The sequence below is a fragment of the Prionailurus viverrinus genome, chromosome A2 (genome assembly GCF_022837055.1).
Source record: "Prionailurus viverrinus isolate Anna chromosome A2, UM_Priviv_1.0, whole genome shotgun sequence".
Lineage (NCBI taxonomy): Eukaryota > Metazoa > Chordata > Mammalia > Carnivora > Felidae > Prionailurus > Prionailurus viverrinus.
Window position 1 is genome coordinate 18,646,457 of NC_062562.1, and position 14,318 is coordinate 18,660,774.

The 14,318-nt window shown below is 56.6% G+C and overlaps 1 protein-coding gene across 3 annotated transcripts in view; it reads right to left on the reverse strand.

Annotated features, from left to right (window-relative positions):
- The window catches only part of CACNA2D2 (calcium voltage-gated channel auxiliary subunit alpha2delta 2), a 115,605-nt gene that overhangs the window by 19,469 nt on the left and 81,818 nt on the right, over positions 1-14,318 (reverse strand). For all 3 annotated transcript variants that reach the window (XM_047850221.1, XM_047850220.1, XM_047850219.1), the window contains exons 3-5: positions 11,594-11,653; positions 3,723-3,767; positions 345-486 (exon numbers count right to left, since the gene is read on the reverse strand). In XM_047850221.1, coding sequence (XP_047706177.1) covers positions 345-486; positions 3,723-3,767; positions 11,594-11,653 — 247 coding nt within the window. The remainder of the gene's footprint in view (positions 1-344; positions 487-3,722; positions 3,768-11,593; positions 11,654-14,318) is intronic.

The following is a 14,318-nucleotide window of genomic DNA, read 5'->3' on the forward strand; positions in this document are numbered from 1 at the left end:
GGTGGGGAGGAGCTGCTTTGGGGGCCTGTGGGGACTTGGTCCAGCATGTAGGGGAACAAGTTGTGTGCAAGCATTCATGTGGGCACATGTCTACACATGGGCAGGAGACTGCACATGCATGGGGTGGGGAGTCTGAGTGCTTTGTAGTTTGCTGAGGGTTAGTGTCAGGCCGTGCCTGAGAATGATTTGATGACTGTGTGTGGGTGAGCATGTGTGACCTTGGGTATAAGGGGCTGAAGGCAGATGGCACTGGTTGAGCACCTGGGACCTGGCAGTGCCCAGGCAGTGGGCCTTGCCCCCATGGTGGTGGGGGAGGGTTATTTCTGATTGCTCTGCACACTCACAGCCTTTGTAGATGTCCGTGGGGATCTGCACGGCCGTGTACGAGTAGTTGACCTTGTTCTTGAAGTTTGAGTCCTCAACGAAGTCCAGCCTTAGGGTGCTGGCCTTGGACCCCCTCTCCACATCCTCACTCTCAGGGTCGTCCTGCAGAAAGGGATACCCCCCACCACAGTAGTGTCAGGGCTGGGAAATGGGGAGTGGGGTTGGACAGCTCTGCAGGCAGGAGAGGGCCAGAGCCTAGGTGATTAGGAGCATCTCAGAATCAGAGACTATTGCAGTTAGAAACGGAGAGAGATGGAGAGACACAGGAATAGATGGATACGGGGTACGGACCCCTCTACCCAGGAGGCCTGTGACTCCCACTTGCCCCTGCCCACCCTACCCACCATCCCTACATTTGCTAAACCCAAATTCCAAATGCCAAATTGACCCTTTCCCACATTCTTGAAAACCAATTATCAGTGAAGGAGACAAACCTTAGAGCCACTGAGAAAGAGCGGGCTGCAGCCCTCTACTTATAAGGACAGGCTTATGCAATCACAGGGAGGCCTAGGCAGCCTGTCCCAGGAGCCTTGGAACCCACACTCCCACGCTCCCTGGGCCCCGCCCATCCCCTGCATGGAGTTCCTTTGGCACCAGGGAGAGGGCCCTTGCCCCATCTGGGGGAGGGGCACCATCCCTACAGCTGATGGCTGTAGGGGCTGAGTTTGGGGGGAGAGCTGGGCTGGGGTGGAGGCTAGCATTGAGACCCAGTAACTTCCGGAGGGAGGGTCCTCAGCGCCCGCTAGCAGCAGGACTGCAAAGGTCCCCGTTGACTTTCTAAAATGAGCTGCAGCCGCCTGACAGGTGCCAATTATGGCATCTCTCGGCCGAGCAGGCTGGGCATGCGCCGTGCACCCCCGCCCACCACCACAGGCTGGCAGGAATGGGTCTGCAGCTACAGTGTTGATGCTGCAGCCGAGTGGGGGTGGGGGCAGGCACGGGTGCAGGTGTGCAAGGGGGAAGGGAAGGGAAGATGGTGGCAGAGAGTGAAGAGGAAGGCAAGAAAGAGCCAGAGGGGGAGGCAAGGAGGGACGGAGATCAAGGCAGGGCAGGGGCAGAGCTGGGGGGGCGCCTTGTGCCCTGGGAGGAAGGGGTGTAAGCAGCTGGACTATCCACATGCCCCCTCAGTGCCCTTCAACCTCTGGCTCAGCTCACTTCCACCCCCTCGTGGTTCTGCCGACCACTCACTGGGTCCTAGGCACAAGCGCGGTGTTCCCTCCTCCCGCTGTATCTTGTCTGGGGAAAGGGTGATCGTGTCTCCCTACACGTCCCCAGCCCAGGAGGGCTCTGGGTCCATCCTCCAGCCTGGGGAATGAATTACTGCCTAGATGGGGGGCGCCGTGTGGGGGTTGGCATGGCTTGGAAGGGTCTGCAGCATCTCTTCAAGGGTGGATTTTGTACGGCAAAATCCAAGCCATCTGCTGCCCTCCCCTCATCCCTCACCACGTGTGCCATCCTCTGCCCACCTCGGCACACCCTTGGAGGACCCTCAGAAGCTCCTGGATGCTGGGTAAAGCCAGGGCAGGCAGCTGCGGAGCCTGCCGCCTCTGAGGCGTGAGCCACTCACGTTCTGCTTGGAGGAGGGGGAGGTGCGGGAGAAGAAAGCCCCCGAAATGTCAGCGGCAGATGAAGGGCGCTGGAAAATTTAATCTCCCAACTTTCCCAACTAATGTGACATTTGGATTCCGTTCTGATAAGCTATCAGCTGGCGAACTTTTTCCTTCCTTCTCTTTCCCCCACCCCCACCTTCTGGTTGGTAATTTAAAAGTAAATGGTCTAGAAAGATCTCTAACTGTACCTCTGGCAAAGATTAAAAAAACAAAACAACACAACGCAGGGGAGTTGGCAAATATGTGCATATTTATAGGAGGGCCAGGCGAGGCCCAGCTTTTGGCCTGACCTTAGCCCAGCCCCACCGAGGATGACTCTCCCTCCAGGGGCAGGGAATCGGTGATTTAGGGCCAGGGGTTGGGAGTCCTGGACACAGGGAGTTCAGGGGATCCTGGTAGGGGCCTTGGTACCAGAAAGGCCAAGAAGCCCCCTCAGTGCTACCCCCATGCCAGGGGTTTTGTATGGTGGGCAACTGCCGTCTCCTGGTTTATATTTAATGCACTGATTGCTAAAATTACAGCCCGCTGCTGAGGGGGGTAAGGAATTAGATTCAGGGTCTAATTAAAGGTTCGCTCTTCATTTGAATTTCAGATTCCAGCTTTAATTTTAGCAACTTCTCTGGGAGCCACGGAGGCTCAGCCAAGGGGGAAGCACACCTGCTTTAGCCCACCCACTCCTCCTTCTTGGGCCCCCTGCCCGCCTGCCCTCCTGAAGGCTTACCCAGGCCAGCCTGGCACCACGGACCCTCTGCAGGGATCGCTTCCTGCCTGCCCACCTCCTGGTGTCATTGTCTACCTCCTGCTCACCCCAGGAAATGCCCCTGGCCAATAAGCCTGGCAGAGGAACACCGGATTTGGGGGCTCCTGCCCCAGCCAGTGCAGGTGGGATTCCAGAGAGTGAGCTGTTATGACACCTCTGTTCACAGAGGAGATAGTCAGGTTCAACTGCTTTTGCCTCAAAGGCAGGCAGATGGACTTGGGCCTTGACAGGTTCACCAAACACTGTCTACTCTGAGTGCCCTGCACTCTTGGGCACTCTTGCCTCCTCAGTAGGTCCCTTGCTACCAAAATGGTCCTATGTCTTTCATGTGAGGCCTCTGGTGACAGGGCAGCCCAAGCAGACATGGGCTAATCAGTGACACAGAGGCAGAAAAGCAGTGTAGGTCTGGGTCCTCCGGTCACCCCGAGTGCCGCCGCTTCTGAAGCAGTGACCCCAGCAGAGCATGAGTCCTGTCCTTCGTCTGGAGAACAGACACAGGGCTGGGCTGCCTCTTCAGCTAGGGCAAGACTGACTGAGCTCCAGGTGAGCACAGCGGGGACCACCGTGGGGTGCTCAGCACAACTGAAGCTGCTGCTCCCCTCACCACAGGGAAGGTACCTGCACCACCTGAAACACACCCGATGGCCTACAGCCACAGCCATAGCCACAGCCACAGCCGGGCCCTGCCTGCACATCTCCAGGAAGCCCTCCCAACTGCTCCCTCTTCCCTGCTCCCATAGCAGTCAGTCCCCTCCATGCTGGCACCTGGACTGACCCACCAGATGAGGTCCAAGTGTCTTACTACCTGTCTGGGGCTGGGCATGGGGCCTGTGCCACCAGTACTTTGCAGGGTGACCTCAGAATGTGGAAGAAGCTGAGACCTAACATTTCACAGCTGAGGCCACTAGCCCAGGGAGGGTGTGGGGCTCTGGCAGCTCTCCCTCCCCCAGTGTAGGTGGGGCACTCACCAGCTCAGCATCAGCCTTGGCGTCATAGTACAGGATGTCTTCCTCCTGGTGGGAGACAGACACTTTGACCCCCACAGCTTCTTACAAGGTCACCTGAGGTGCAGCCAGGATGCCTGCCCTGAGGCCAGCAACGGTCCCCTCACTCATCTCTCATCCAGAGGAGCCAGGGGGAGGGCTGTCGGGAGTCAGGCCTGGCATGCCCACCCCCACCCCAGACAAAGCCCTTCAGGGGCCCTCACAGGCTCCAGGGGGATGTGGTGCTCCAGGTTGGGTGGGGATTCCCCAGGGCTCCTGGACTCCAGGACCAGGGTCTTAGTACTGCAGCCCAGCTGAAGGGTGGGGTCAGAGCCAGCCTGTCTGCAGAGACTCTGACTGAAGCACTACCGGGGTTGGAGGGTGTGTGTGTGTGGGGGTGTAGTGAGGAAGATGGGAAAATAGAGCCGAGTCTGGGCCAGAGTGAAATAATGACTCGACACCGCATCTTCCAATTTCTTCTATTAAAAAGCCTGCTCATTACGGGCATGTACTTATTAATTATCTGTGATTTGTTGTGAAATGCAAGGGGGTTTACACAACAGGAGCGGGAGAAAACAAAGCCCAGCCCCCGCGCCTGCCTCCCGGCCGCCTGCGCCTGCAGTGTTAGCCCCACACATCCCGGCCTCACCCGCCTGCCCGATGCCTGGGTTCTTGGCCATCTGCGCGTCATAATCACCGGCCACCCCGGGGACCCGTAACACAAACGGGCTAATTTCATGTTTAATGATCTTTAATCAGAACTGAGCGTGGCTGACAGAGGCCGCCAGAAGGTGAATCTGGTGCCATCGAGTGCCACCGGCTTAGGAAGGGCCATTCCACTCCTGCCCTTGTGGGCTCTAGGGTCAGGACACAGGATAAGGCCACTGTCCGAGTCACCCTCTTCCAGTGCTCCTCAGTGCTGTTTTGCAAAAACCTGGTGCATGGCCCTGGAAGTCTGCTTTTTTGTGGTCTGAAAATGGGGGTGTTGATCAAGAAGTTTGGTCCCAGTGGTGCTCCCAATGGTCTGGCTGTAATACAGCAAGCACAGAGCCAGCGATTACTCTTTGGTGGGCAGAAGTCACCTTGGCCGCTTCTTTGCCCTGTGACCTCAGGGCTGCACTGCTCCCTCCTAGCTCAGGCTCCCCATGCTTCAGGGTGGGGCTTGGCCTTGGTGACTGCCCAGGTGCTGGGTCTGAGGCCATGGTGCGAGGTGGTCAGTATGGGGGCCTGTTGTGGGGACAGTGGTGAGTTGTCTCCCACCAGAGGTCTGGGGGCTACAGGCCACTGGCTATACCCGTAAGCATAATCCAAACATTCTGCAACACTGACTACATGCCTGGCACCACGCTTGGGCAAGACCACAACAGCCGATGAATGTAAGACCAGAGGAGACTTGATTGCTTCCGTCACCAGAGACATCTGTGTCCAGCATTTTGCACATACGGTAATGTGGGGCTTGTGACCCCCCAACATACAGATGAGGACACGGTAGGGGTAAGAAAGGCTTCGCACCCAGGCTCCAACCTGCCTTCCTGTTGCATCTCTAACCCTTCCCACACCCACCCACCCACCAGTCCAGGAAGACTGGAGCCCAGGTGGGCCCGGGGTGGGGGTGAGGGCCGGGGCCCAGGCTCCAGGGTGCTCGGCCTTTCCTTGCGCCTGGCTCCGACCGAAGCACATAATGAAAGCTGACATTACATCAAACACAATAAGGAGTTTCGGTTGATGAAGATCATTCCTGAACACACAAACCCATTAAACCGAGGGGAAAAAATATCAATTCAACACACTCGCTGGCAAAAAGAAAATGTGATTTGTTATCTAAAAGGGGGTTATAAACACGGCTCTGATGCTCTTTCCCTCCGTAATGAAAACAGGCGGGCGTGGTGGGAGGACTGCAGATTAGAACATGGGGCTTCACTCACCAACTTTTTAAGCAAACCTCCAGCAAGGACGGGAGAGGGCATGGGCAGGGGCCGGCAACTCTGGGGCCCCCAGGAGACCTGTGCTTCTCTCACAGGCTGGGCTGGCTCCTGTCTGCACCCAGGCCACCCCTGGGCCACCCTTCCAGTTGCTCCAATGGCTCCCTTTGTCTTTTTGTCCTGCTGTTTCATGGTCTCAGCAGAGAATCAGATGTTGGTGGCATCAGTGACACAGGGGGAACGTGTCATTCAGGAGGGTTCCGGTCCCCTGTGGACCATACGCAAGGCTCAGGAATCTGTATGTGGCCCTTGTCCCCCAGGAGGCAGGACCCCTCCCTACGTCTCCCACCTTGAGAGGCCAGGCCATGCCCCTTCCTTGGGAGAGAGTAGCATTAGCATGGGGTGGTGGCGGGCAAGGTCACATGTGTGAAAATACATTGTAGACACAGCTGTGGTCTCTATGCTTGATGTGATGTGGAGCTGGGGGTGTGACCATCAGGGTTGGGGTGGGAGGGTCCCTGGAAAGGCCTTTGTGTCTGCTTTGGCCTGCACAGTGCCCTGGTGTCCACCATTACTGCCCTGCCTTGGTAAGACCACGAGGAGGTGGTATCTAGTGATTACATGCAGGGGCCTTGGCAAAGGGTCCTGGCCTCAAATCCTGACCTGAACATGTGAGCTCTGGGATCCAGAACAGTGAGTGAAGACTAAGCCTGGGGCGCCTGGGTGGCTCAGTCTGTTGAGCGACCGACTTCGGCTCAGGTCATGATCTCACGGTTCGTGAGTTCAAGCCCTGCGTCAGGCTCTGTGCTGACAGCTCGGAGCCTGGAGCCTGCTTCTGATTCTGTGTCTCCCTCTCTGCCCCTCCCCTGCTCATGCTCTGTCTCTCTCTGTCTCAGAAATAAATAAACACAAAAAAATTAAAAAAAAAAAAAAAAGACTAAGCCTGAAGCCTCAAAATCCCCGGCAGCTCCATAACTACCCCCGGGAGTCACCGCCATCTCATCAGTGAGGCACGGGTGCCTGTTAAATCCTGCAGCCTCAGTGAGGCTTTGCTTCAGGGTCTTGATTTCCCACTATATAAAGTCAGGATGATGATGATGCCCCCTCTGAGGGAACTAGGACAGGGAGCAGGGCCTCCCCAGGCATTAGGGCCAACCCTATGCATGGGCGGCCCTTAGGTTTGCAACTCCACAGCCCTGGGAGGGGCCTGAATGTGGAAGAAACTTTGTGGAGAAATGGGCATCCCTAATGTCTGGGGTTTATACCCAACACCCCTTTCTATTACCTGGTATTTTAGGGGCCATTTTGCTCAAACTGGGCAGGGGGTGGAGGGAATCACCCCTTCTGAACTCATATTTCTCCCCCGTGTGGATTTCTGTACACAGATGACACATGAAGGGTGGGGCTAGGGGCTCACCTGGCCCTTGTATAGATGACACATACACTTTCCTTAGCTGGAGCTGAGCCCAAAAGAGAACACGAGGGGTGCTGGCAGGTGGGAAACAGGGTGAGGAAGCGAGCATGGGGAATAGCAGTTGGTGTCGTTTGGTACCATGGGATACAGTGAGGATGCTTGGCCTTCCTGCCCTGGCTCATTGCCAGCTCAGCTCAGCCAAAAGGACTGTTTTCTGAGAGAGCCGTCTGTCGCCGGCTTGGCAGAGAGGCAGGCAGCAGGCCTGATGGCTGGGGCAGACTTCAGGCTGGGGAGGCCACCTGTCCTGTCCAGCCGGCTCCTCTGGCCTGGCCCAGCCTTCACAGTCTTCCTTTTAGGTTCCCAGACAGAGCTACCTCTCCCATCAGACCCCCCAGGGTAGAGCTGTGTCCGCCACTCCCAGACTCCCCAGGGTAGGACTGCTTCTCCATTAGACTCCCAGGGCAGGACTCTGTCCTCCCACAGGTCCCGATGTTGGCATTGAGGCCTTGGGGCCAATGGCATCTCCTGCCTCTTTCACCCATGCCCTGGCCCAGCTCCTCCCTGGTGGCGGTTTAGATGGCAGATAATGCTGGCACAGTGTGGTGGTGGTGCCAGGCATGGTGTCCAGCAGGCAGGCCATCTTCATCTACCCTAAGTGTTATAGGCACCAGAGCACCTGCTGTCTGTCTGCAGGGTCATGGGAGGTGCTGCCTGCTAACAAGGGCCATGGTTTTCCTGGGGTCCAAGGGCTGTGGCTACAGGTTCCCTGCCTCTGCCGCAGCCAGTATGTGGGGTCATGGCCTGAGACTAAGAGGGGAACTGGGGCCCTTCACATCCAGACACGGCTCCCTCATTCTCTTACCTCAGCTCTGACCTTGCAGACCCCAGGATCCCCCAAGTCCCTGGGCTGGTGTAGATGGTATGTGTATACAGATGTGGCTATACCACTGTCCATTTCTCAGAGGTCTGCATATAGACCTACTGTGTGCTGTTGATACAGGGAGGGCCACGTCCTACTGATCGTGAAGTGGATTCCATGTGCCAAGCATCTTCTCTGTGCCCAGAACTGCCGGGTGCCATTCTCCCCATCTCAGAGGTAAGAAGACTGAGGCCCAGCTGCTCTTGGCCAACTTGTCCACAGGGCACTCGACTGGGTACATGGACAGCTGGTGGGCAACACTGAATCAGGTCCAGCTGCTTCTGGCCTAGAGGAGCCTTGAGCAGGGCAGACAGATGAGCCCACTGGGATACTGGCCTGGGGCAGCGGGTGCCAATCCTAGGCTTAGAGACCAGAAAGAGGAGCCCGAGGGAGTTAACTGGAGAGGGAGAGGCATTGCTATTTTGAAGGAGGAGGAGAGGGTGTTACAGGGAGACGGCCGGGCATATGTAAAGGGCCTGGGTTTGACACTGGGGTTGTGGCTCTCCTAGAGTGCTGGGAGGAATATGGCTCTTTGTCTGTACCTTCTGAAGGTCACTGGGAAGGACATGGTTTCAAGGGTGGGTGGTGTGCCTGCAAGGGACAAAAACACCATCCCTTTACCAGCCTCAAGTCCCTGTGCCCCCTGGCATGGACAGTCCCCACCTGCAGCTGCTGCCAGCTCTCACTGGCAGCCCAGGCAGGCATGGCTGGTGTGCCAGCTAATGGGCCCACCATTAGCACTTACGCCTTTTGTCCTGGCAGCTGGGGCAAGTGCAATGTTTCTGGTGAAGAACAGGGCCCTGACCCAGCAGCTGGGAAGAAGGGGGTGATTACAGCTTCACCCTGCTCAAGATATAGACAGACAGGCAGACTGACGGACTGAGGGGGAGGTGGTGGTAAACACCAGCTGGCCTTGTGGTCACCCACAGCTGGGGGCATTCCAGGTCAAGCTGAGGGGAGGGGGCTGGCCAGAGCTCACTTCTGCCTCATACTAGGACAAGAGCACCCAGGGCCAGAGATGCACCCACACTGTCACCAACTTGGCATCTCTATGGCTTGATGTGTGGACCTCCCCTTTCACACACCATGCCTGGGCCAGCAGGCAGCACCAAAGACCAGCTAGTCCTTTGCCAGACGGGGACACTGGAGCCCAGAGAGGGGCAAACCCTTGCTGGGCCCCACAGTTACTCAGTGTCTTAAGCAGTACTGGTCCCAGCACCCTCTGGATGCCCCTGAGACCTTGGCCTTCCTTCTTGGCAGGCCCCTGTGGTGCCCACTCTGGCTAGGGATAAGCTGTTCCTGCCTCTGGGAGTAGCTGCAAATCAGAGGTCAGGAGTCTGGCAGGATGATCCTTGGAAATTTGGGGTCTTTTGCAGAATCAGGAAAAAAATAGGTTTGGGGCCGAGGCAGCCTCTTTGTCTCCTTGTTTGGGGCCTGGACTGGGAGGGAGAGAAAACCAGGCTGAGGGTGGGTCTTTTCATTCCATCATTCCCTCTTCCTTCACTCCCAGTCCTGTCTGCTCTGCATATAGTCCTGGGTGGGGAGGGAGGATGCAGGTATGTCAGAAGCAAAGAGCCGGAGCAAGAGCCGAGGGTCCTGGATACCCAGAAAGTGGAGGAGCTGATGGCCGGGGCATGGGAGAGGCCTCACTAAGAAGGAACAGACAAGCCGGGCCTCCAGGAGGAACAGAAGGCATTGGGCAGAGATTGGGAATGGGTCTGGAGTGAGGTGTTCAGTGTGGCTGGGGCATAGGAGGAGTTGGGTGATGAATGAGGATGACAAGGGGACAGGAACAGTCAGATCCTGGGACCCTGAGCACAGGCTGAGGGCTGGGTCCTGCAGAGGAGTTACCAGAGTGGGGGCTGTTTGCAGGCGGGGGCATGGTCTGAGTGGTAGGTGCCAGTGGCTACCACCATGTATATTTCTTTTTTTTTTTTTTAATTTTTTTTAAATGTTTATTTATTTTTGAGACAGAGAGAGACAGAGCATGAACGGGGGAGGGTCAGAGAGAGGGAGACACAGAATCTGAAACAGGCTCCAGGCTCTGAGCTGTCAGCACAGAGCCCGACGTGGGGCTCGAGCTCACGGACCGTGAGATCATGACCTGAGCCAAAGTCGGCCGCTTAACCAACTGAGCCACCCAGGCGCCCCTACCATGTATATTTCTGATCAAGGGGCTGAGGTGGCATGGGGACCCGTGGGTCCCGTGGGGTGGTGGTGTTGGAAAGGGAGGGAGAGAAGGGCCAGTCCTGAGCTCCTGGGGTGGTGGGATCAGTCCAAGGAGTCATCAGCTCATTTATGTGTTCACTGTAAAAAATCATCTGTTACTTCCAACCCCACATGAGCTCCCTAAGGGTAGCAGCCAATACCCACCAGGCAGCAAAGGAAGAATGCCATGGTGTGGGCAAGGCAGGGCAGGGCTCAGGGTGGCCTGGAGAGATGGGGACCAGGGAGGAGGACAGACAGGTTGAGGGGGCCTGGATCATAGGCATGAACCCCCTGGTATCTGGCAGCCCAGCTGTGAATCTCTGCCATCAACAGGTATGTCAGTCCGGTCTGACCACCCTGTGCCTCTCGGTGGTCTCATCAGTTTAAGTAGGGATAATAATCCACCTGTCCCCCAGAAGTGCCAGGCCCAGAGCTGCAGTGGCAAGGGCCTACCCGCCCCTTATTGGTCCCTGGGTCCCAGCAGGCAGCTCTTGGTGCCTCTTCCGGTGTTTGGCAGAGACCACCAGGAGGCATGGCTCAGAGGCCTGAGCAGCTGTGGAGGACACATGAGCACCACCAACTGGCTTGGTCCCTGAGCGTTCCATCATCCCTGGCATGGGAGGTTCCCTGAGTTTGGGAGGAACCCTGCCTCAGTCTACCTTCTGGCTTACTGTGACCCTCTGAGATGCTGGCTTCACAGTAATGGTGCCGGTATATCCAGCCTCAGTCCAAATCACACACAGCTGCCTGAATTTGTGAGGGTTACCTGGGTTTGAAACTGGGGGGCAGTGAGGCTTCCCTTCCCTCCTCCACATTCTGGGCCCTTCCACCCTCAAGAAGAGACCTATCACCAGCTTCTCACCCCTCCACTCCCTCGGCACCTGGGCTCCTTCTGAGCTCTCCTGGTGGAAGAAGGGGCTTTTGTGGCTGTGACAGCCTAGTCCCCTATCCTAGGCTCACGGCCTCCTGGAAGACAGGGAACTCCGTCCCCTTCCCGCAGTGACTCTTCCAAGTCAGCGTATTAAAGTCTAAAAAGTCCTGGAGTCAAGGGACTTCTTTGCCCTAGGGTCTCTCCAGAGTCTGGGCACATCCTTAACCACCAAGGCTAACACCAACTTTGGGGAGCATCACTTTAGAACAGCATGTCTGCCCGCAGGGGACTCCATAGCTCCTCTGGGGTGGAGTGAGAGGTTCATAGCTGCACCCTCTCTCCCAGCACCAAGGGGAGCCTCAAATGTTTGCTGAATGCTGGACAAAGGTTCCAGGCTCTACTCCACAGAGCTCTCAGTGCCCCTCCAGTGTTTCTGGGCAGCGCCCCCTCCCCCAAATTCACATCTGTCCTTGCTGGAGGTGGGCAGGTTGTAGGGGCTGGGGAGGGCACTGCAGTTCTTACCTTGATGTTGTCCTGCCAGCGGTGGGCTTTCTGGAAGTTCTCTGCAGCGTCGGCCAATCTCTGAGGAACAGAGCACAGGGAGGTCAGAGGCTGAGGAAGACTCATGCCCAGCCCAAGCCTTCTCCATCCCTAGTACTCCCTGGGTCCAGGCTGGCTCACGGACTCCCTTGTCCCATCCTGCCAGACCCTCAGAGATTCCCTGGCCCCAGACCTTCTTCAGCTTGCTAAGGGGGCCCTTCCCCCCCCCACAGCTGGGTTCACATAGGACAGGTGAAGCCTGCACAGTGACCTGAGTGGTATCTCCCTGTGACATCTCTATGAGACTCCCTGTACTTTAGCCCAGGCACATCTCCTGCCCACATGATGGCAGGGGGACCCCTGGGATGTAGTAGGCCTCAGGCCCTGGAGTCAAGCCCCACTGCCACTCTACCTCCAACAAACCAGTGTCACTCCAGTGCCAAGAGGAGGCCCTCCCTAGTCAAGGGTGAACTGCCACAAGTGACAGAGTGCCTTGCCGATGTGTCATTGTCCCCAGCTTGCTCAGGGCCCAACAGGAGGTACCCCTAGCACACCTCTGCCCACCCAGGCCCCCTACCACTGTTCCTGTCCTGGTTTCTTGAGCCCCTTCCCAGCAAGGCTCTCCAAGCCTTCTCTCCACACAAGCCTGGCCCACCCTTTGGGGCTGGTTCCTGCACTCTCCTCCATCATGGCCCCTGTGCCTGTGAGCACAGCTCTGTGTCCTTCTATCCCACACCCTGTTACCAACCACGCCTGGCACCAGACCATGCTGATGTGTGGAGATATGGCAGGCCAGCCAGCCCTGTCGTCTCACAATTTAGAGGAGGGAACAGGCACAAAACTGGGTAGAACCAGAGCAGGAGTAGCTGAAGTGCTTCTAGGAAGCTTAGTGCTGTGGGAATTCGGGATGTCATGGAGGGCTTCCTGAAAGAGGCATTGGTACTCTGCCACCCTCAGGGCTTGAACCCTGGCTGCCCAGAGATTCTTATTTTGCACCTCCATGGATTCTGTCCCTCCAGGAACTCTTGGAGCTCCTGAAGATGGCCCTCTGGGGCCTCCTGTGGAGCTGAGTGCAGTGAAGTCCTGTTAATCATACTGACGACTGTTACAGTGAACTGGTCACTCACTGCATACCAAGCCTGCCACCAGGCTGGTGACACAGCATGTGTACCTGTCACTGCTCATGTCTTCCTCAGATGAGGATACCTGGGCAGGGAGACAATGAGAAACCTTTCCAAGGTCACATAGTCTGGGTCAGGCTGGGGCTCTGAGTTTGGCCTTCACAACCACGTTTGTCTTGTTTTTTCTTTTTAGTTAAAAAAATGTTTATTATTTATTAAAAAATTTTTTTAATGTTAATTTATTTTTGAGACACAGAGAGACAGAGCATGAGTGGGGGAGGGGCAGAGAGAGAGGGAGACACAGAATCCAAAGCAGGTTCTAGGCTCTGAGCTGTCAGCACAGAGCCTGATGCAGGGCTCAAACTCAAACAGTGAGATCATGACCTGAGCCAAAGTTGATGCTTAACTGACTGAGCCACTCAGGTGCCCCTGAAAATGTTTATTTTTGAGAGACAGAGAGAGTGTGAGCAGGGGAGGGGCAGAGAGAGAGGAAGCCACAGAAACCGAAGAGGCTCCAGGCTCTGAGCTGTCAGCACAGAGCCTGATGCTGGGGCTTGAACTCACGAACTATGAGTTTGTGACCTGAGCTGAAGTCGACTGTTAACCAAGCGAACCACCCAGGCGCCCCTCAGCCACGTTTGTGTTACCCAGCCCATGACCAAGGTCTGAAGGTACATTCCACGATGCCCAGTGAGGAGCAGGGCAACTCTTGTAGAGTAGGGGCTGTGCTTTTCCATCCCTGCCCCATTCCATCCTATGGGTGGAGCAGTGGGGTCCTGCCTCCTGGCCTCCAGCGCTTACTCAGAAGGCCCTGGTCTCTTGGTATTTAGGACACATACCCCCTGTCCATTGGTCCAGGCTTGGTGTGGCACGTGGACCTCAGTGGGGGAGATTCTAACAAAGCCTGCCAGCTGCTCATGATGGGGAAATGGGGATCAGGACCCGGGAGACCAGTTTTCCTCCCTCCCAGCATGTAACAGTTGTGGTGGTGGGGTACGGCCTGCAGAGCTGTGGCCTCTGTTGTCTGGGGCAGGATGCCTCCTCTGGCAGGCTGGGCTGACCAGCGCCATCCTTACTCCCACTGGGCCTAGCTCCCCCTCTTCCTCCAGCCAAGAGCACTGGATGCTAGGAAGACTATTAGGCTGGGGGTCTTGGGGACAGGGTAGGGAAGTCCCTCTTGAAGTCAAACCCCCTCACTTTATAATGCTGAGCCCTTCCTGGACTCTGATCCCCTCTCTTGCTACCCAACCTGTCTTCTTTGTAGGCTCCATCCTCTGCCCACCTGCTTTGCGGTGCCTGCTTGGGGGGCCCCTACCCCCCTCACCCAGCTTCAGGGACCACAGGTCTCTACTCCTAGATACCTTCCATATCTTGCTTCCAATCCTGACCCCCTCTAAGGTCCTGGACACCTTCCTAGGGTGACCCTCAGGCCCACTAAGCTCATACCATCTCCTCTCGGAATGAGCCCATCCGTCTTGGAATCTCTGCTGCCTATATCTCATCTGTGCTATCACTCAAACCGCCTACTGTTCGTCTCCAGCCCAGGCTCTGTCCCTCCCTCAGGCTCTTGTGTCCTCTCTCGCCCT